At 51.1% G+C, this 19,599-nt stretch overlaps 1 protein-coding gene across 1 annotated transcript, besides 18 other annotated features; it reads right to left on the bottom strand.

The window, feature by feature from the left end:
• Nucleotides 1-13,276: 13,276 nt before the first annotated feature.
• Fgf4 (fibroblast growth factor 4) lies at nucleotides 13,277-17,136 on the bottom strand. The gene is made up of 3 exons (NM_010202.6): nucleotides 16,690-17,136; nucleotides 16,187-16,290; nucleotides 13,277-15,757 (listed from the first exon to the last, which is right to left on the bottom strand). Exons 1-3 carry the CDS (start codon nucleotides 17,015-17,017, stop codon nucleotides 15,581-15,583), a joined length of 609 nt encoding a protein of 202 aa, NP_034332.2. The 5' UTR covers nucleotides 17,018-17,136; the 3' UTR covers nucleotides 13,277-15,580.
• Nucleotides 13,835-14,663: an enhancer, noted in NCBI's record as "DpnI/EcoRI fragment; 0.8ED". NCBI's record gives the evidence for it as "EXISTENCE:reporter gene assay evidence [ECO:0000049][PMID:2188089]".
• Nucleotides 13,976-14,250: an enhancer, noted in NCBI's record as "HinfI/DraI fragment". NCBI's record gives the evidence for it as "EXISTENCE:reporter gene assay evidence [ECO:0000049][PMID:7969117]".
• Nucleotides 14,053-14,069: a protein binding site, noted in NCBI's record as "Sp1ENH". NCBI's record gives its function as "promotes enhancer activity" and the evidence as "EXISTENCE:protein binding evidence [ECO:0000024][PMID:8844688]".
• Nucleotides 14,099-14,135: a protein binding site, noted in NCBI's record as "octsox element". NCBI's record gives the evidence for it as "EXISTENCE:protein binding evidence [ECO:0000024][PMID:7969117]".
• Nucleotides 14,099-14,135: a protein binding site, noted in NCBI's record as "octsox element". NCBI's record gives its function as "synergizes with Pou5f1 to promote enhancer activity" and the evidence as "EXISTENCE:protein binding evidence [ECO:0000024][PMID:7590241]".
• Nucleotides 14,099-14,135: a protein binding site, noted in NCBI's record as "octsox element". NCBI's record gives its function as "promotes enhancer activity" and the evidence as "EXISTENCE:protein binding evidence [ECO:0000024][PMID:7969117]".
• Nucleotides 14,100-14,135: a protein binding site, noted in NCBI's record as "octsox element". NCBI's record gives its function as "interacts with Sox2 to promote enhancer activity" and the evidence as "EXISTENCE:protein binding evidence [ECO:0000024][PMID:19531481]".
• Nucleotides 14,109-14,130: an enhancer, noted in NCBI's record as "octsox element". NCBI's record gives the evidence for it as "EXISTENCE:reporter gene assay evidence [ECO:0000049][PMID:7590241]".
• Nucleotides 14,238-14,587: an enhancer, noted in NCBI's record as "3a fragment; 6251 to 6600". NCBI's record gives its function as "enhancer in myotomes, limb bud, and apical ectodermal ridge (AER)" and the evidence as "EXISTENCE:knockout evidence [ECO:0001091][PMID:15183731]".
• Nucleotides 14,295-14,587: a conserved region, noted in NCBI's record as "conserved_region; Hom3a". NCBI's record gives the evidence for it as "COORDINATES:sequence alignment evidence [ECO:0000200][PMID:15183731]".
• Nucleotides 14,467-14,492: a protein binding site, noted in NCBI's record as "E-box 2". NCBI's record gives the evidence for it as "EXISTENCE:protein binding evidence [ECO:0000024][PMID:10985858]".
• Nucleotides 14,467-14,492: a protein binding site, noted in NCBI's record as "E-box 2". NCBI's record gives the evidence for it as "EXISTENCE:protein binding evidence [ECO:0000024][PMID:10985858]".
• Nucleotides 14,477-14,482: an enhancer, noted in NCBI's record as "E-box 2". NCBI's record gives its function as "functions as an enhancer when multimerized in a reporter construct" and the evidence as "EXISTENCE:reporter gene assay evidence [ECO:0000049][PMID:10985858]".
• Nucleotides 14,527-14,552: a protein binding site, noted in NCBI's record as "GATA-b probe". NCBI's record gives its function as "synergizes with Myf5/Myod to promote enhancer activity" and the evidence as "EXISTENCE:protein binding evidence [ECO:0000024][PMID:15183731]".
• Nucleotides 17,133-17,570: a promoter, noted in NCBI's record as "BstXI/BssHIIl fragment for -427 promoter". NCBI's record gives the evidence for it as "EXISTENCE:reporter gene assay evidence [ECO:0000049][PMID:7952517]".
• Nucleotides 17,133-19,255: a promoter, noted in NCBI's record as "XbaI/BssHII fragment; -2112 to +3". NCBI's record gives the evidence for it as "EXISTENCE:reporter gene assay evidence [ECO:0000049][PMID:1426633]".
• Nucleotides 17,231-17,259: a protein binding site, noted in NCBI's record as "CCAAT box". NCBI's record gives its function as "may positively or negatively regulate promoter activity depending on presence of Fgf4 3' enhancer" and the evidence as "EXISTENCE:protein binding evidence [ECO:0000024][PMID:8606002, PMID:9322240]".
• Nucleotides 17,310-17,332: a protein binding site, noted in NCBI's record as "Sp1 PRO site; Dn-Sp1". NCBI's record gives the evidence for it as "EXISTENCE:protein binding evidence [ECO:0000024][PMID:8606002, PMID:8844688]".

The following is a 19,599-nucleotide window of genomic DNA, read 5'->3' as shown; positions in this document are numbered from 1 at the left end:
CAGGCCCCTCCAGGTGGGCTCCATGGCCTTCAGAACACAGTAATGATCAGGAGTGTTCTCTATCATATCCCTCTTAATGGTCCATTAAAAGCAAGTTGAGGCCTAATGATTACAGGGAAAGTTCTACTGGCTGTGCCTTTGAAATACACGGAGGCTTATAGGAGCTGGGCGGGACTGGGTGTTTGAAGTGGTGGTCCATCCAGGAGCATCTGGAAGGCTGCACTGCCCACACTACAGACACACCGAGCACAGCCAGCCCTCAAAGAGGCCCTGGCCTAATGCTGGACTGGGTTCTGCTTTTCTCTCTGGTTTTGACTTGCCCCAACCCCTAGAATCCTCCTTTGGGTCTTTCTTTGGTGTTGAGTGGGGAAAGCCAATGAGTTGGGGGATGGAAGGAGTTGGTAGGGGATAGGGAAAGGATTATTTTATTTTGTTTCTGAGCTGAACAATAGGGAATGTTCATTTCAAAGAGTCAGATCTGACTTTTTTCTCTTCCTTCCTTCCTTCCTCCCTCCCTCCCTCCCTCTCTCCCTCCCTTCCTCCCTCCCTCCCTCCCTTCCTCCCTCCCTTCCTTCCTCCCTCCCTTCCTCCCTTTCTCCCTTCCTTCCTTCCTTCCATTTTTCTTTTTGGTTTTCAAGACGTGGTCTCTCTGTGTATCCTTGGCTGTCCTAAAACTCATTCTGTAAACCAGGCTGGCCTCAAAGTCAGAGATCCGCCTGCTTCTGCCTCCTGAGAGAGAGCTGGGATTAAAGGTGTGTACCACCACTACTTGGTTTATTAATTTAGGTCAAATCAAGAGATTACTACAGATTCTGGTAACAGTTTAAAACAAATGAGGCACCCCACCCTGATTGAAGCCCTGGGGCAAGAGGTTGTATTTTGGGGACCCAAAACTTCCATTTTCCTACTTATCCCATCCATTCCAAAACTACTTATCCAACACCTGTTCTGTGCTCTCTGATGGGGACAGTGCCACAAGACACTCTGGGGCTCAGTGCTTGGGAGAGTCTGTTGGTCACTATGAGGAGAAACCTAGGTGAGAGCTGACAGTGTGCAGACAGGCTTGCTTTGAGGGAAACCAAATAGGCACTGACCCAGGTTGTACTGAAGGTTATCATTTAGGGATGAAGATAAGGGAGGGAGAACCGTCAACAAGTGTGAAGGGCTGAAGTACATGAAGTACTGCATATCAGCCTGAAAGAGCAGTGTGGCTGGGAGGAAGGAAGCATGGCAGGTAGGGTGAAGATCACAGGAGGGGTCTGGCTGAGGCCCTGTTTCCTGGGCACTATGGGAAGTTTGGGTGGACCACAATATGGGTTGGAAGTTTCCTCCTTGACGCATCTACTTTCTCAGTTTGCTGTTTTAGGGAGCACCAGCAGACCAGAGCTTGCAGCCTGGTCTGGTATTTGCATGAAGTTGAACCTAACCCTATCAGATCAGAATCCCTGACTGCCAGGGTAAAGACTACTGAGGCCCTGCTGGGGGTCTCCTGGGCTGACAATGATCAGATGGGAGAAGACACAGTTTCTCCAGAAAAAAAGGACCCCTGCAGCCAGCACCTGCTGTCAGCCACGTGGGAAAGCCAGCACCTGTTGCCTCAAGACCTGGGGTCTGGGGAGGGAGGGTGCTGATTCAAAGAGCCAGACCTCCCCTCCCATCTCAGCCTTTCCCAGGAGCACAGGTGCTTGGCAGGTGTGAGGCCCCACCGAGTCACACGGGAGTGAAGTCAGATTGGCCAACTGGAGCACCTCTGAGCTTCTCCAGTCTGGTTCTCTCTAACCCTTCCTGGAAGAAGCGAGGTGGCTGGGGGTAACCAATGCGGGTGGACAGAACAACCCAGTTCCCCAGAGGACTTCTGCTTCCCTGCTTCAGGAAGTTATTTGCTGTGTGATTTTGGCAAATAAAAGAAAAATTGGGTCAGGATCCATGGGTGTGCCCAGGAAAGCCCTCAGTGAACCAGGTACTGAAAGGATCTGAGCAGTTTCCACTTCTCAAGGACTTCCCTTCCCCATCAGATACATCCACCCCACTTGTTCACTCCTGTCCTGCACCCTACGCTCGCTTCCTTTTTCCTTCTTTCCTGTGTGTGTGTGCGCGAGTGTGTGTGTGTGTGTCTTGTTTTGTTTTGTCGTTCTTGATACAGCTTTTTCCTTCTTTCCTGTGTGTGTGTGTGCGTGCGTGCGTGCGCATGGTGGGTTTCCTTGTGCAGCCCAGGTCTCAATTTTTAAATCCTCCTGCTTCAGAGTCCCACCAGCTGGGATCACAGGTGTGGGCCACCATTCCCAGCTCTTGGTCCAGAGCATTGACTTTGCTGTTGTTTGAGTTTGGGGTGTTTTAAGGCAGGGTCTCATGTAGCTCATGCTGATCTTGAACTTGCTCTGTAGCCAAGAAAAAAAAATTTTTTTTTTTTCGAAACAGAGATTTGCTGAGGAGTTGCCTTCCAGGGGACCATGGTCAGCACACCAGGGACAGTGGTCAGCACTGTGATTTCTTCTGAATTGGGCTAATCCTAGACATGTCCCCCATAAGGGATTCCTGTGTCAGCAGCAAGGTGAGCCCCAGGATTTTAGCATGATATGTGTCCCTTATCCATGTTTCAGAAAAGACTCCCAGATTCCTATACCCCAAAGTCTAGAACTGAAATATTGACAGTCACTGAACATTCATGTCAGTTTCCATACTAGAAAATGGGGCCCATGCCCCCCACAAAGTATTGGCTACTTTTCCAATACTTTATTTTATTTTATTTTTTTCTGTGTAGCCCTGGCTGTCCTGGAACTCACTCTGTAGACCAGGCTGGCCTCGAACTCAGAAATCCACCTGCCTCTGCCTCCCAAGTGCTGGGATTAAAGGTGTGCACCACTACCGCCCAGCTAGCCAAAGACAATCTTAAATTGGCTTCAAAAGACAGCAGGAATTAGGAAGGAGCAGGAGTCAGGCCACCAGAATGGGAGGGCAGAAGAGGGGACAGCAGTTCAGGCTGTAGTCAGCAATGGTGATATACTGTGATTCCAGAGTCTCTGCAGGAGGCCAAGTGAGGGAACAGGAAAGGGGTGGCTTCAGGGAGTGCAGCTCAGAGACACCTCGCAGGGTGTGACACTGTCCCTACCTTGTGTGAATGGCCCCGAGGCCCAGCATTCTCTAAGTAGAGCACTCCTTTCTCTTACAGACTTGCAACTCTGCCTGGGCCACAATGCTTTGTACTTCAATCAGCCTTTCATCTGAAACCCTAGGACCATGCCAGCTGGCTTAATTAGGGGCCCCAAGCCACCTAAGTACTGTTTTGTAGCTGGACAGAGCACAGAAGAGAGGGATTAAGTGATTTGTCCAAGATTATACTGCAGAGATGTGAAGACCTCTCTTTTGGGGTAGAGGGGTACCCCAGCTTCTGCCTGCCACCGCCCCTTTGCTTGTCGAGTCTTGTCCTATCAGGGCCCTGAGCACTCAGCTGATGGCTGGAAGCCTGGGGATCACTGAGAGGGTCCCTGAATACTGGCAGCCACCATCAAGCTGGAGACTAACTGCCCAGTGATTGAGGGATCTGTCCAAGGATCTCTGAAAAGGTGATCATGGATGGCAGAGTCTAGAATCAGCCCTAACGGGACCGACTCTAGGGGCCTCCCTCGGGGCCGCTGGTGACTCTCAGCCTCAGGGTGCTGGGCTGGTAGGGATGAGGGGGCCGGATGGAACTGCCTGGCAGTGAGGCAGGCTGCCTATGGGCCCTTGTCCTGCTGGGAAATTCCTAACGTTCTTTCTTTGGTTTGTGCGCTCATGACAAGGGAGGTGGGTGCCTGTTATAAGCTGGAAAATAAACTACTCATTGCAAAGAAACAAACAGATGCCGTTCTGAGCTGAAGCAGCATGGTCCCTATTGCCAAACTGGGGTGGTGGCAGGAGAGTTGTAAGGGATGCCGGGTGGGGGGAGTATCGATTGTCCTCAGTGGTACTTGTTAAGTGCAGTGTGGCCACTCACTATTTGTTTCCCTGCACTTCTTCCAGGGGACCAGACTGGTCTCAGTGTCCTGCCCACACAGCCTGATCTCATGGCAAACTCTGCCTGCCAAGTAATCAAGGTCCCTGCCCTGCTTCAAACAGCCCAGCAGCTCCAGCTCCACTCCTGGAAGAGTTCAGGGCTAGCCAGGGCCCAGACCCTTGGCCTCTGCCTGTCACCCCAACATCCTTCCCCACTGCTGTCCTGGAGCTGGTCCAGCCCCCAGCTCCCAGCCTTAGCTTGTGATATCCTCCATTCAGTATGCCTCCCCTGCTCTGGAAACGCTTGCTGACGCCCCACTGGCTTCCAGACCCCTCCTGAGCAAGGCCTCTTGGAGCTTTGCCTTAAAGTTCCCTATTCTCCTGGCCATCCAGCACACTAAGCATTTCCCAGAAGCCCCCTCTCTCCTTCCTTGACCTTTATTACCTTCCAAGACAATGTTTCATTTTCTCATTTTCTCTCTCACCACCAGTTCGCTGCCAGGAGCTTGGTCCCCACTCTGGGAGCAGGCGTGGCCATGCCTCAGCTCATCACAGTCATAAACTGGAAGCACAAGGGTAAAGAGTGTGCTCTGTGGGCCATATGTCCAGTGTCAGCTTTGAGACTGTCCATGAGAGTCATTGATCAGGCAGGGCAGGACTCTAAACCCCTGCAGGGACAGGTAGCCAGCCTCACTTGTTGGGGGAGGAGATCACAGAAGGAGGCAAGAGAGATGCCAGGGCCTCAGCCTGGGTACTGTTGGCCACCATGCCCATGTACCCATGCAGGAGGCATCTTCCAATCCCTCCCATGTCCCCGTGAACGGTAGCATGGCCCCTCAACTATGACTAAAGCTCCAGCCAGGTTTCTTGCTACTTCTAGCCCCATTGGGAGGGTCACTGTCCCTCAGCAATAGAATCCCTGAAACAGAAGCGTGGGAGAATCCTTGACTCCAGAAAAAATAGCTGAGAAACAACTTCCTGGAGGCGGGGGTGGGGGTGGGGATCAGGAGTCAGGGCTGCAAGCAAGCCTGCTATAACCCAAGCAACCTGTTAGCATAAGTGTGTTCCATGGTGGATTGGGACATGTCAACAGAGTCTCCTGTAGCCCAGGGCAGCTTCCAACTTGCTAGGTAGCTAAGGATGACCTCAGATTGCTGAACATCCTGAGTCATTGTCCTGAGTGACAGGACCCACAGCAGCAGCTTGTTACAGAGCTGGACCGCCTGCTGGCTGGAGTTAGCTTTGATAGCAGTGGGAGGAACGGGACTGCAGGTTGGGGGCCATTTTTCCAATCTCCATTGTTCATTCAGCCAGACACTGAAGACCAGGCAACTACGGTTCATTTTACAGGTAAGGAGAGTGAGGCTGGGAGCGGATGTGACACTAGCTCATGGACCTGGTTCTTGTTGTCAAAAGCTAACTTGGGGCTGATATCAGGCTACATGAGTGCCATGTGACACCCTGGCTGGAACAACTAAGGCCCAAAAATGAGTGTGAGAGATCAGAGTTCTGACACCCGTGGGCTCCCTGCAGGGCAAGCGCTTGTGGAAGAGAGACCTCAACCCCCTGGCTGGCTTCCTGGCCAACCTCAGGCTCCTCTGGGCTCCTTCTGGTTCCTGTTGTGGCGGCCATTGGGGACTAGATCCTGTGTTAGCACATGAATAGCCAGGGATTTCCTGGGCCGAGTTGCGCGAAAATGCACATTTCTCGCCAAAAGGGCCCTAGTTGGGCACTGCACACATCAGCAAACGGTCAGCCTGGCCCCTGCACCAGGCGTGAAGGCAGCTTGATGTTCCATGGGGGGGGGGCTGCTTGACTCTTACCTAGTTGGAATGAGCCAGCCTTAGCTCTGCAGGAACAAACACCCTGAGTCTCCAAACAGACCCAGACCTTCACCCCCAACAGGAAGGAAGGCAAAGTTTAGAAATGCTTGCCCAGACTGAGAGCTGCCTGGGACCGGATCCTTGACCTCCTGTTCACGCTCACTCATTTTCTTCACAGACATTTGTCCTGTTCTTGCATGCTGGTTCCTTCTCTTGACACTGGGGGAGTCTCAGAGAAGGCAGATAATATGGGATCTCATTCTTACAGGCTCAGAGTCTGTGGCATAAACATACAGAGTAGAGAGATAGCTGTGTGGGCTTGGGAGAGCTTAGGAAAGGGAGTTTTTGAGGCAGTGAAATGCAAAGGCCCTGAGACCAGGCTGGACAGGGAGAACTTGCATGGCCTTCTCTGGCCCTCCTGAGTCCAGTGTTTAGGGATCCGCTTGAGTATGGTGATGTATCTGCTCTAATCCCAGACACTTCCACACAGGGCTAGCTCCTCTGTCCCCTGTGCCTGGCCTACCATACTGGACAGGGCTGAAAGGCCAGTTGCATGCCTGTTCCATGCACAGCCCAGCCAAGCCTGTGGAGCTGGGGGATGGGCAGTGCTTCCCTAACTGTAGGAAGCAGAATGTGCACCTTGCTGCCCCCCCCCCAAAAAAGATGGGTCTACCTTCTAGCTTATGGAACCTTCTTTGGAAATGAACTCTCTACAGAGACAGCATAGCTAACATTCTCAAGAGTATCCTCTTGGGTTCTAAGTAGACCCACATCTAATACCAGGTGCCCTTTCAGAGAAGAAGAGGAGACAGAGCAGAGGACTGAAGGACAGCCACCATCACCCACTGCCTGGAGCCCAGGAACTGCAGGAAGCCAGAAGGAATCGGCTTTGGACCTGGGGAGGGGACACACCCTGCTTAGCCCACTACCAACTGCTGGCTGCCAGAATCACGAGGAAATTGTGTGTTCTTCAGAGCCACCAACCAGTGGCCCTTGCCCTGCTCCATGGGAAACACACATAGGTCCTCAGAGCCCTGTTCAGCATGGATGAGCCCCAAACATCTGGGAGTCTCTTTCACCTCCCATTTCAGACACACACAAGTCCTTTGCCTGCTAGGAATGAGTGTCAGGAGATGTTGGGTGACGTGGCTTAGGTATCCACTGTAGCCCCCACATGCAAGGAGGAAGAGGGGTTGGTGTTGGGTGGAGGAGTAGACAGTGCCTTGGCACCTGCTTTTCCAGGGTCTTTCAGCCAAGCTGAAGCCTTGGCTGGGGCTGAGGCCAGGCTCCTACATCTCTTGGGAGCCCTCAGCACACGTCTGTGTCTGGGGGCAGGGGTGGGTGGGTGGGAGGGAGGCACAACAACCTAGGTTGGCCTCTCATTGCTCCACTGTCCATCTGGAAGGTAATTAGGAGCTATTTAAAGCCATCAGCAAATTCTGGCAAATGTAACTTAAGGGAAGTTAGCTCTGAAGTACAAATAAGCCTGGCCCTGGAGGGGTTCAAAGGGCCTCTGGAGGCCTGGGGTCTTCTCCAGGTCTGCTTGCCCCTCTGTAAACCCGCAGCCTCCTGGGCTGGCGTCAAGAGGCTTGGAAGAGTCAGGGACTCCCTGGGGAATGGGAGGGAAGGTGAGACCACACCAAGGTAGGTTTGGGGGCACTGCCCATTGGCCCCAGGGCCTGAACCTGTTTTCATGGCTGGTCCAGGCTGGCCTGGGTTGGAGTGTTGCTTTGCCTCACCCATCCTCATGTGTGTCCCTCCGCTCCATACGTCTAATTTGGGATGTGGGCAGGCTACCAAGTTCTCATGGCTAGAGGAGAGACCAGAAGGTGACTGTGTATGACAATGTCCCCACACTGCTCACAAGAAGGCTTTGTTATAGGGGACTTGGTCTCCAAATCTGTTGTTGCTGGAGGCCTAACCCTCCAGTTGCTCAGAACGAGGTAAGACAGGGTCACTATTGTGAGGCTTGACCCCACAGGGTTCATGTCCTCATAGGTAAAGATCAAGGCAGAGATACAAAGAAAATGAGCATATTCGGACACAGGGAGAATCCAGTCTGGGACCTGTGGAGTGAAGACACAGCCCCAAAGTAGGTAACTCAGCTGTGAATTTCCAGCCTGAGGTAACGGTACAGTGGATGATGGCTATCAAAAACACTGCCTGTGGAGCACTGCCATAGAAGCCTGAATCTTCCTTTTCTTTTCTTTTTCTATTTTTTTTTTAAAGATTAATTTATTGATTATATGTAAGTACACTGTAGCTGTCTTCATACACTCCAGAAGAGGGAGTCAGATCTCGTTATGGATGGTTGTGAGCCACCATGTGGTTGCTGGGACTTGAAATCTGGACCTTCGGAAGAGCAGTCGGGTGCTCTTACCCACTGAGCCATCTCGCCAGCCCTTCCTTTTCTTTTCTTTTCTTTTCTTTTCTTTTCTTTTCTTTTCTTTTCTTTTCTTTTCTTTTCTTTTCTTTTCTTTTCTCTTCTCTTCTCTTCTCTTCTCTTCTCTTCTCTTCTCTTCTCTTCTTTTCTTTTCTTTTCTTTTCTTTTCCCTATTTTATTTTTCTTTGAGACAGGGTCACACTATATAGCCTGGGCTGGGCCTGCAACCCACCATATAGAACAGAGTTGACTCAAACTCACAGAGATCTTTTTGATTCTGTTTACCATGTTATGGGATTAAAGATGCAAATCACAACCCAGGCAGTGGTGGCGCATGCCTTTAATCCCAGTACTCGGGAGGCAGAGGCAGGCAGATTTCTGAGTTCAAAGCCAGCCTGGTCTACAAAGTGAGTTCCAGGACAGCCAGGTCTATACAGAGAAACCCTGTCTGGGGAAAAAATGCAAATCACTACTCCTGTCTCCTCTCCTTCTTTCGTTTTTTTGAGACAAGATCTCATTTAGCCCAAGCTATTCAATTTCTAGTTAAAGATGACATTGAATTTCTGATCCTACTGCTTCCAATACTTACGCACACATATACATTATTTTTTTTTAAATCTAGGGCTGGAGAGATGGCTCAGCAGATAAGAGCACTGACTGCTCTTCCAAAGGTTCTGAGTTAAATCCCAGCAACCACATGGTGGCTCACAATCACCTGTAATGAGATCTGACACCCTCTTCTGGTGTGTCTGAAGACAGCTACAGTGTACTTGCATATAATAATAAATAAATCTTTGAAAAAAAATCTAGCCTGGTGTGGTAGCTCACACCTTTAATCCCAGCACTCATCTCTGTGATTTGCTAGGCCAGCCTGGTATACACAGTGAGTTACACATCAGCCATGGCTACAGACTGAGGTCCTGTCTCAAAATCAGTTAGTCAGCTAATTAGTTAAGCAATACTCAATTAATGAAGAAAATGTAGTGACTTAAAAGTGTAAGTACAGCCGGGCGGTGGTGGCTCACGCCTTTAATCCCAGCACTTGGGAGGCAGAGGCAGGCGGATTTCTGAGTTCAAGGCCAGCCTGGTCTACAGAGTGGGTTCCAGGACAGCCAGGGCTACACAGAGAAACTCTGTCTTGAAAAACCAAAAAAAAAAAAAAAAAAAGTGAAAGTGTAAGTACAGTAAGTACAACACCTCAGTGCAGGGTGTTGGCCTAGTATGATAGAAGCTCTCTTCTGAGTTGGAGCCTGTCTTAGGTTGTTTTTTGTTTTTTTGAGACAGGGTTTCTCTGTATAGCCCTGGCTGTCCTAGAACTCACTTAGTAGACCAGGCTGGCCTTGAACTCAGAAATCCGCCTGCCTCTACTTCCCAAGTGCTGAGATTAAAGGCGTGCACCACCACCACCCGGCCCTGTCTTAGTTTTAACAGTCATTTTGTCACAGCCTAGGCTCACTTGAGTCTCAATTGAGGAATTGCTAAGTGCATCATGGCATGTAGCCATGTCTGTAGGGGACTGTCTTGATTGTTAATTAATGTGGGGGATCCCAGACCACTGTAGGTGGCCCCATTCCCTGGGCAGGTGATCCTGGGTAATTTTTGTTTGTTGTTTTTGTTTTTTTGTTTGCTTATTTTTGAAACAAGGTCTCATTATATAGTCCTGGGTCTCCTGGAATTCAGTGATCTACCTGCCTCTGCATTCCTAATGCCGGGATTAAAGGAGTGCACCACAGGGCCTGGTGATCCTGGGCTGTGTAAGAAAGCTGCTGCGTGTCCTTGGCTGTGTGTGAGTTGTCTTTTTTGGAGGTAATACTGTGTGGGAAAGCAAGATGGCTTGCCTTCAAGCTTGTGCCTCGAGTTCCTGACTTCTCTCTTCTCTCAGGAATCAGATTTGGATTTGGAAGCAGAATAAACCCTTTCCTTTCCTGAGCTGCCTTTGCTCAGAGTGTTTAATCACAGCAATAGAGTCTGCTTCTGCCAGAAGACCCTGCATGGTCCATCCTCCCCAGAACAACCAGTATTAGCATTGGGCTAACACACAATAGCTAAGCAGGCACCAAAGCCAGAAAGACTCCCATGGTACAGCCTCTAACTCTAAAAGTTCCTTTTTTTTTTTTTTTTTGTAGTTCCAGCTGTAGACCAGGCTGGTCTTGAACTCAGAAATCCACCTGCCTCTGCCTCCCAAGTGCTGGGATTAAAGGTGTGTGCCACCACTGCCCTGCTTTTTTTTTTTTTTTTTTTTTTTTTTTTTTGGTTTTTGATATAAGGTCTCAAGTAGCCCAGGCTGGCCTTAAGCTTACTAGGTAGCTTTGGGTGACCTTGAATCCCCATCTGCCTGCCCCTACCACCTGACGATCCCTGGCTGGCTACCCACTCACTGTATGGGAAGTTGACCTTGAGATCAAGAGCCTCCTGCCTCTACTTCCCCACTGCTGGATTTCTGGTTTGTTTAGTTTTTAAGACCTAGCCTGATTGAAAGCCAGGCTGTCTTCATGTAAAACTCCAGCTCAATAAGGGCTCTTAAGAGAGCACTCACCTCCGGAGCCCGCACCGGATCTGCTTCCTCCTGGGACAACAGACACAGGACCTCCGCCGCCCAACCCTGTAGTAGCTCAGAACACTGAGGGTAGCCTGCCTCAGAAGTCACATAGAGACGTTTCTGCCAATGATGAAGCAGAGGGGCACACATTCCTCTCAGCAAGAGGAAAGTCGAAGGGGACAGCTGACAGAGCTGTGCCTAACATGGAAGGACTCAGCAAGTGTGGGGCACATGCATACAGACTGTCCAGGATGGGATGCTCTGGGCTTGGCCAATGACGCAGGGCCCCTGACTGTTTTACATGCTACAAGTGGTCCTTTAAAGGAGTGAGGCCACCTGCCAGGTGAGTTACACGATTTCCAGACTCCTCCAGGGATGAATGCCACACCACTTAGGGAGGTGAAAGTGGAAATAACCTTGGCTGACCACGCCCTGTGGTGCATCTCTCCCACCCACCACTTAAGCGACCTTTGTGCACTCAGTCTGGCTCAGGTGGCCTTGACTGGGTAGTGGCATGTTATCACTTGGGGCAGCTTCAGGTGGCTTACAGTTTAGTATGCCTTCTGGCTTCTCTTACAGCCATTGTCACCAGGAGAAAGTCTCTATTTGGCTACTGTAACTCTAACACTAGAAAGTTTTCCCTGAAGAAAGGGAGTTGAGGAAGCCCCAGGCTCATCCACTGCACACCAGATGTACTGACCTGAGCAATTTCCCCAAATGTGAGAAACTGGACCTGTGGTAGTGGGGACTGTGTGCAAGCTCTCCCAGTAAATTAAAAACCCCAAATCACCAGATGTGGTGGTGCATGTCTTGAATCCTGACCTTCAGGAGACAGAGGCAGGCAAGATCTCTGGAAGTTTGAGGCTAGCCTGGTCTATATAGTGAGATCCTATCTTGAACAAAACAACAAACTGAAAAGAACCCAAACCCTTAAACCAGGGCCAGAGAAATGGCTTAGTGGACAAAGGCAACTGCCAAACCTGCCATATGACTGGAGAGTGATAGACAGGAAAAACAAAAGATGGGGTCTTATTTGGCTGGCCTGAAATTTCAATATGTGGATTGAGCTAGCCTCAAACTCAGAGACCCACCTGCCTTTGAGTGCTGGTATTTAAAGTGTTCTACCATGCCTGACCAAGAACTGACTTCTAAGTTGTTCTCTCTGTGCATATGTCCTATCCTGAAGCCCATACACAATAAAAAAATGCAAGAAAAACTTCAAAACTAAAACAAAACAAAGACACACTCAACCCTACTCAGTGCCAGCCACAGAGGACCCCCACACACACACACACCCCGGCAACACACACACTCTCTCACAACCTTTCTGTGCTGGAGATGACCAATTCAAAAGCATCAGTAAGCTAACGATGGTTACTTTGGCTAGAACAACTTTGCTGAGGAGCCCAAGAGCCAACAGAACAGGTGGATGCTCAAGATTCTAGTTGCCTCTGACCATCTATGACTAACAGACTCCTGTACCAGTCCCTTGGGGTACTATAATTGAGTGGCTTAAGGCCTGGGTGTGTGGAGTTAACCTGAAGGCTGGAAGTCTAAATGGACCAAGTGGATTGAGTGGAGTCTGACCTATGCCTGGCCTCCTTTGCATGGGGATATGTCATAAGTGGCTTGCCCTAGTTCCTTGCTGGCCCCAAACTCACAATGTATTGGAGGGTCCCCTTGAATTCAGGATCCTCTGCTTTTGCCTCCCAGATGCTGGGATTACAGGTATGCCACAGCCTGTTTATGGGATGCTGGAACCCAAGGCAAGGCTCCTGTTTGCTGGGCAAGTGCTTGGTGCCTCCTGAGCCACATCTCTAACCCCTACTTGCTTCTTGGTTTTTTTCCCCCCCTAAGACAGGATTTCTCTGAATTAGCCCTGGAACTAACTCATTCTATAGACCAGGCTGGTCTCAAACTCAGAGATCCTCCTGCCCGAGTGCTGAAGATAAAGGTGTTTCATCACCAGAAGCCTACTACTTGGGGTAAAAGATAGTGTCTCATACTCTAGTGGGCTAGAATTCCATCTTAAAAGCAAAGGGCAAAACAAACCCAAAAATCTAAACACATTCTCATACAAGCTATAAATATATAAGAACAATTAAGACCAAATTTCAACCAGATGTAGTAGTACAAACCCATAATCTTAAGAGTTTAAGAGGATGAAGCAGGGACAGAAACTTTATAAAATAATCAACCTGTGATCTGGTATCTTTGATGACTTATATGATTTCATATCTTCACTGAGAGCAGTTGGCTGAAGTCAAACATATGTGTTGACTGTGCTCCTCCTGGCCAGCTTCTGCCTCATTGTGCTTCATGGGGTAAGTATTCACCGTGTGGACACAGACCCTTACACCCGGGTTAGTGACTGAGTGGGCAGCCACAGAACCCCACTGAGGGGAGACACAGGATGCGGTAAAACTTTGTGATATACCTTTGCCTCTGGGACTATTTTCCAAGCCACATTTGTGTGTGCACACAGCTGGCTAAAACTAGTTTCCTTGCTCCCACTCTGCTCAGCTGCAAATAGAAAAAAGACAAAGCAGACACAGGTGCTTGCAGACACGTTTGTCATTTTAATATCTCTCCCAATCATTCCCATCAGTCCATGGGGCTGTCTATACATGATTGAATGCTTCTCTTTGGATGGAGCATCCAGTGTGCATAGCACATACTATCTCTGGGTCGACACCTGTAGTAACTACAGACCGACTCGGTAACAGTGGCAGATACAGAGCAGAAACATCAAACCCATTCTGGTAACAAAATTCCAAAGATACAGTCTTGTCCCTGGGCGCAGGAAAGGGAGCTAGCTGGCTGAAGAAACAGGTAATAGGTGTCAGGTAGGACCACAGCCTGCCTGAAGCAACATAGCTGCAGAGAATCCCATCAGAACAGGGCAGGTGCCTTCTACCTGTAGTCTCAACACTTGGGCTCAAGCAGTAGGCCAGCCTTGGCTACAGAGTAAGACCCCACATTTCCTCCCCCACAAAAAAGAGGGAGGCCTATCTCTGTGGAGTGGCCTGGCAGGCACTTGATTTCAATTCCCAGCACCTAAGGAGTGGGCGTGGTGGGCAATGCCTGTAACCTTAGCACTAGGAAATGGGGCAAGAGGATCAGAAATTCAAGGTCATCTTTAGTGACATAGCAAGTTCAGGTACAGCCTGGGCTATGAGACCGTCTTTTAGAAAATAACAAGAAGAAAAGACATTTCAACTGTCTTCTCCCCAACACTCTTGGAGCCTAGGGCCTGGATTTAAAAAACACAAAATCTTATTGTCCTGTGAGCCACCAGACAGAAAGGAAGTTTGGGAGGAGCTCCCACCTCAGCTTTGGGGTGTGGCTTCTTCCATCTTGGGCTGTGGTACAGAATAGTATTTTAAGTATCCCATTAGCATCCAAACAAAGAGTTTTCTAAAGGAATGTGAAAGACAAAAAAAAAAAATGCCAATGAGATTTTCCAGTCTTGCTGTCTGTAGCCTCCCATAAAGTTAATTCGGGAGGTTGCTCAGAAGTCTCCCAGCAGAGTCTTAACATCTTGGGGAGAAGCATTCCCTGAAGCGAGCTAAGGTCATTTTGTATAAACTCCAAAGTCATTCATTAAAATTAATTGTTCTCCCTCACCTCAGCCCTTTTTTTTAAATGCCACCGACCCTGCTCTTCCATTTTGGTCTCAGTGACAGGGGTTACATTCGTAAAATATATAAAGAAAAATATAAGGGTTACTTGACTTGGTGACCATATAGTGCACTCCGACAGCTGGTCGTGCATATTTTCACCATGAATACCCCTTACTAAAAGTAAATCATTGGGTAAAGATAGCTGGAACGTGACAAGGGTCCAGATACTACATGTGGAAGAGAAGCAGGCAGATGCACCCAGCAGAGCCTCCAGCTTAGTCACCAGGGTCTCAGGAACTCTGAGGTAGATGGGGATAGAATTCCTTCACCTTGGGGCAGCACCGGAATTCGGACTCCTGCAGTCTGCCTGCATAAAGGCTGCCTGGGGTGGGAAAGGGCAGCTCACCCTTAAATTATGGAGTTCCAGCACAAAGCTTCCCATATTCAGGGAAGCCTGTTTTTCTCAGTTTGATTCTTGCAAAATACATTGTTATATCCCAACAAATCATCCTCTATCACAAAACAGAATTTCATCCCCAGAGTTTTGAGTTGTGGCGAGCGCACACACCCTCTTGTCCATTCCTAGTTCCTCTCCAGAAAAGCAAAGTTCCAGTGGCTACAAGCAACGTGCCCTGTTGGCCAGTCCAAAAATGGCAAACAGGAGTTTATAAAGTTGTCTAAGGGTCTCCTATCCGGTAGGTCCAAGAAGATGATTGACTGCAAGAGAGTTCAAAGATCAGTCTTGGAGATCTAAAAACAGAGGCGGGAGGACTTCTGTCCCTGGAGTAAACCGATCCGACAGGGTTCATACCAAAGGAAGCAGAGGGAGCGGCGACGGCAGAATGCTCCCGATCGGGAACGCTCAGGGTCCTTCTCACTGCCTCAGAGGTCCCAGGCAGGCCTTTCCAGTTACAGGCCAGGCACCCTTGGAAACTGATGTCACCAAGTTTTAGAGGCACACATGAAACAGCATCACACCCATATCTTTGATAGTGAAGAAAGAAGTCTGTTCCGCTATTCCAAAGAGGTCTGAGCTGCAATTTGTTTGTTCTTTTGGTCATATCCCCCCCCCCGAAAATGAGAATACATAAAATTATAAATAATTGGGCGTCCATATATACATATTTAAATAATTTAAATATCTTAGACCAGTTTTTTTGCAAACAATTCTCCATCGAGAGAAAGTGCTCCTCCTGAGGGGTAGGGTGTGCTTCCGAGGCTGAGGCAGGGCTCCGGAGGGTCACAGTCTAGGAAGGAAGTGGGTTACCTTCATGGTAGGCGACACTCGGTTCCCCTTCTTGGTCCGCCCGTTCTTACTGAGGGCCATGAACATACCGGGGTACGCGTAGGATTCGTAGGCGTTGTAGTTGTTGGGCAGAAGTATTTCTTTGAATTTACACTCGTCGGTAAAGAAAGGCTGGGAAAGAGGGTACTGGGTGAGCCAGGGACCTGCCGCAATCGGGACCCAAGAGATCTTTCTTAGGTAGGCGGAGTGTCAAAACTGTCCCAGATTTCGAAGAGGTGATAAGTCCACGCTAGGCATAGCTAGCTCACCTGCTTTGCCCCTATCAACTTAATATCTCCTGCTGGAGTACCCCTCTCCCCGCCCCACCCGCCCCAATCAGTAAGTACCTCACTCAGGAGGAAATTGGATGGGGTAGTTCCCTTGGTCTAGAAACCCAGCCTGGCTCTGGCTACTTTGACTGAAAACGTGAGACCTGGCAATCCTACTGCCAGTCCTCTGTGACCAACACACAAGTGTATGTGTGGGGTGAAGGGTTTACAATCCCGCTAGTCTTGCACACTGTATCGAGCAGGTGGCCCAGCCAGACCCGCTGGCACTCACCACACCGAAGAGCTTGCCCCTGCTGCTCATGGCCACGAAGAACCGGCTGGCCACTCCGAAGATGCTCACCACGCCTCGCTGCACCGGAGAGAGCTCCAGAAGACCTGGGGAGGCGGGGGTTGGGGGGGAGGGATCGCAGGTCAGAAAAGCCTAGGTGACCCTGGACCCACACAGACCCTCCGACTCTAAGCCTCTTGGGATCTCGATGCTGGGGTGAAAAGCCCAGGGTCCCCAAAGCAAGCTTTAAGAGCTCATCTCCTGTCTACCGGTGGCCCTCAAGTCCAGCCTCAGTCTGGGCGCTTGTCCCGGGCTCCCGTGGGTGCGGGCGGGTGAAGGCGATGGAATTCCGCACCGAGAGACCAGGCTTCCGAAGGCGGGAGGCGGGGCTCGGCCGCCGGGTGCGCTCTCAGTCCTGGAGCCCAAGGGGTGGGAGCTCGACTCTACTCAGCCCCCGAGACTACTACTGCCCGGGACCCTATCCCCTCGGCGCGCCCAGAACTCACTGTCCCTCGTGTCTGCGTGCACACCACCGATGCGGCCGTCGGGCAGCACCTGCAGGTGGAATCCGATGCCCACGTTGCAGTAGAGCCGCCGAAGCCTTTTGAGGCCCAGCAGGTAGTCCCCTGCGCCGCTGCGGACCGCCGCCTGCGGGGGCTGCGCGGCCACCGGCAGGCGTGCCAGCGAGCGGGCCACCAAGCCGTCCCAGCCGTGCCCCAATTCTGCGTGCCGCGTGCCGTTGGGTGCGGCGGTCCCTCGGTCCGCCAGGGCCACCACCAGGGCCAGCAGGACCCTGGGCAGCAGCGTCCCTGTGGTCGGCCCGCGTTTCGCCATCCCGGCCCGCGGGCCGTGCGTGAGTTCGAGCTGCGGGCCGTGAGTTCGGTGAGTGCTGCGCACAGACCTAAGTAGCGAGAGCAAATAGGGACGCAACGGTGGCGGGATAGTCCCCGCGCGCCCAGCCCTCCGGAGCAGTGGTATATATAGCCGGCGCCCCCTCCTACTCGCCTGCCCCGCGGGGCGTCGGTCGCCTGGGAGCCGGGGCGCAGGCCGCCTGCCAATCACCGCCGGGGGAGGAGGCGCGGGCCTGGCGGTGGCTACTGTCACCTGGAGAGACCCCAACCCCTTACTCTTGGCTCCGCCCCGCACTCGAACCTGTTGATCCCGCCCCTTGGCTCTCTGCTCCCCAGGGCATCTCCTGTGCTCCTTCCTTGCGGGACACTTGGTGAACCGCCAGAACCTTTCTGCTGCGCCAAGGACTGGCTTGAGCTGACGGTGGGAGGCAAGTCACACTGTGGCTTGGCTATCAGGGTGTAACTCTAAGGGAGCCGGGAGGTAGGGCACGATCGGAGGGAGGGAGGCAAGGCTTGGTCTGGCCCCAGAGGCTTGGAAATTTAAGGGTCTTCCAGGTGATGGGAAGTCTAAACTACGGAGTGGGTGCTTCTAAGAGAACTCAGGTTGAGGACATTCAGGGACAGCAGAGACCCGCACTTTCCTCCTAGGTAACCCAAGGCAAGGACAGAAAGCTGGCAAGACATTGGGCATCAGTTCCCCAGAGATTTTCAAGTGTGGAGGCCAGAACTTCCCAACCCAGGAGCATGTCAAACTCTAAGGATCTGGAAGGGTCCCTTCCCCCACCAGCACCCCCACACCCAACTGTGGCCATTCTGGCCTGATGGGGGTGAACTGGGCAGAACCCTGGTACTGTTCTCCTAGGTGTGAATGTCCCTGTTCTGTGGTATCTGAGGAACCTGGAGCCAGCAGGTGACCTGGCCACTGATGGAGGAGCCGAAGAGCCTGCTGCACCCCCTCACCGAGGAATCAGTAATTTGGACCAGAGCTTCTGGGAGCTGTGGCTTCCTTCTGCCAAACCTCTGTCATTGGGCTTGCACCAATCATTCCTGGTCCTACTCAGAACACCAACGGAAATGCAGCCAGGTCCTGAGACCTAGAGGAGACACTTGAGCATCTATCTATCCCTTAGTGGGGATTACACCATGTCTCCAAATCCCTTAATGAGGCATTCTGATGCACCTGGCAGCCTGGGATAACCGCATCCTCCAGTGGCAGGTAGAGCTGCTGCTGGCCTTGCTTGCTAGGGAGCAAAGTCAGCTGTGCACAGGCTCCCACGAACACGTGTGCGCACGCACACACGCGCGCGCGCGCGCACACACACACACACACACACACACTCATGGATGTACACACATAAGCATGCATACACACACCCTGCTGAGAAACATCCCTTCCTGTAACAGGGTTCCCTAGATCCCCTGCTGTGTCACTGGAGGAGGGCTGCAGGCCTTAGTCTGGGCACTCCTGGGTGTTCCTTTCTGGGGCTGGGCCCAGGCTGGATCAGATCTAGATCATTGCCCTGGTGGTAGGCAGGTCCCCCCACCCCAACTCAATTTGGGAGTGCATCCCTGACTCTGTGACTGCAGAAGGAGCTGCTGGCCACCACACCCTGTGGGTGCTCTTGACAGTGGTTAGTAGTCAGGAGGACCAAGGTTGGGCACTATCATCAAACTGCTTTGGGGCCTGCTTTTTGCTCCAGGCTGTGGCTCCAGAACCTCCAGCTTCCGGCTCCTCCAAGTTCAGAAGTGTTGGGGAGAATATGAGAGCACGGGTGAGGATAGGGCTCTCCGGGACTAACCCCAGTCTGCCACCAGACCCCGACCTCATGCCTGTCCAGTTTCCAGCCCTTTCCCTGCAGGGAAGATCCAGAGATCTTTTGGCTCAGGACTCCTCCACCTTAGGCTGCCCTAGGACCTCAGTCTCCCCAAGCCTGTGAGCCTTCACTCACTCCACTTGCAGCCAATTCACACCTTTAAAGGATCTTATTGTGGCTGGGCAGTGGTGGCACACGCCTTTAATCCCATCACTAAGGAGGCAGAGGCAGGTGTATCTCTGAATTTGAGGCTGGCCTGAGTTCCAAGTCAGCCTGGGCTACAAAATAAGATCCTGTCTCAAAATGAAAAACAACAACGCCGGGCAGTGGTGGCGCACACCTTTAATCCCAGCACTTGGGAGGCAGAGGGAGGCGGATTTCTGAGTTCAAGGCCAGCCTGGTCTAGAAACTCTTGTCTCAAAAACACCAAAAAAAAAAAAAAAAAAAAAAAAAAAAAGAAAGAAAGAAAGAAAGAAAGAAAGAAAGAAAGAAAGAAAGAAAGAAAGAAAGAAAGAAAAACAACCCAAACAAAAGTCTTCATTTGCCAGGCCATGGTGGCATACTAATCCCAATACTCTGGAAGCAAGGATAGGAGGATCTCTGAGTTCAAGTCCAGCCTGGTCTACAGATTCAGTTCCAGGATAGCCAGGGCTACACAGACCAAAACAATAAAACAAGGCTCCATTTATTATCTGCCCCTCCCCCTGCTGAAATTGTCACCATCACAGTGCGATCACAGATCTGGGTCTTT

The sequence above is a fragment of the Mus musculus genome, chromosome 7, assembly GCF_000001635.26.
Source record: "Mus musculus strain C57BL/6J chromosome 7, GRCm38.p6 C57BL/6J".
NCBI lineage: Eukaryota > Metazoa > Chordata > Mammalia > Rodentia > Muridae > Mus > Mus musculus.
Note: the sequence above shows the minus strand (reverse complement) of the source record. Positions and strands in the feature narration are given on the sequence as shown.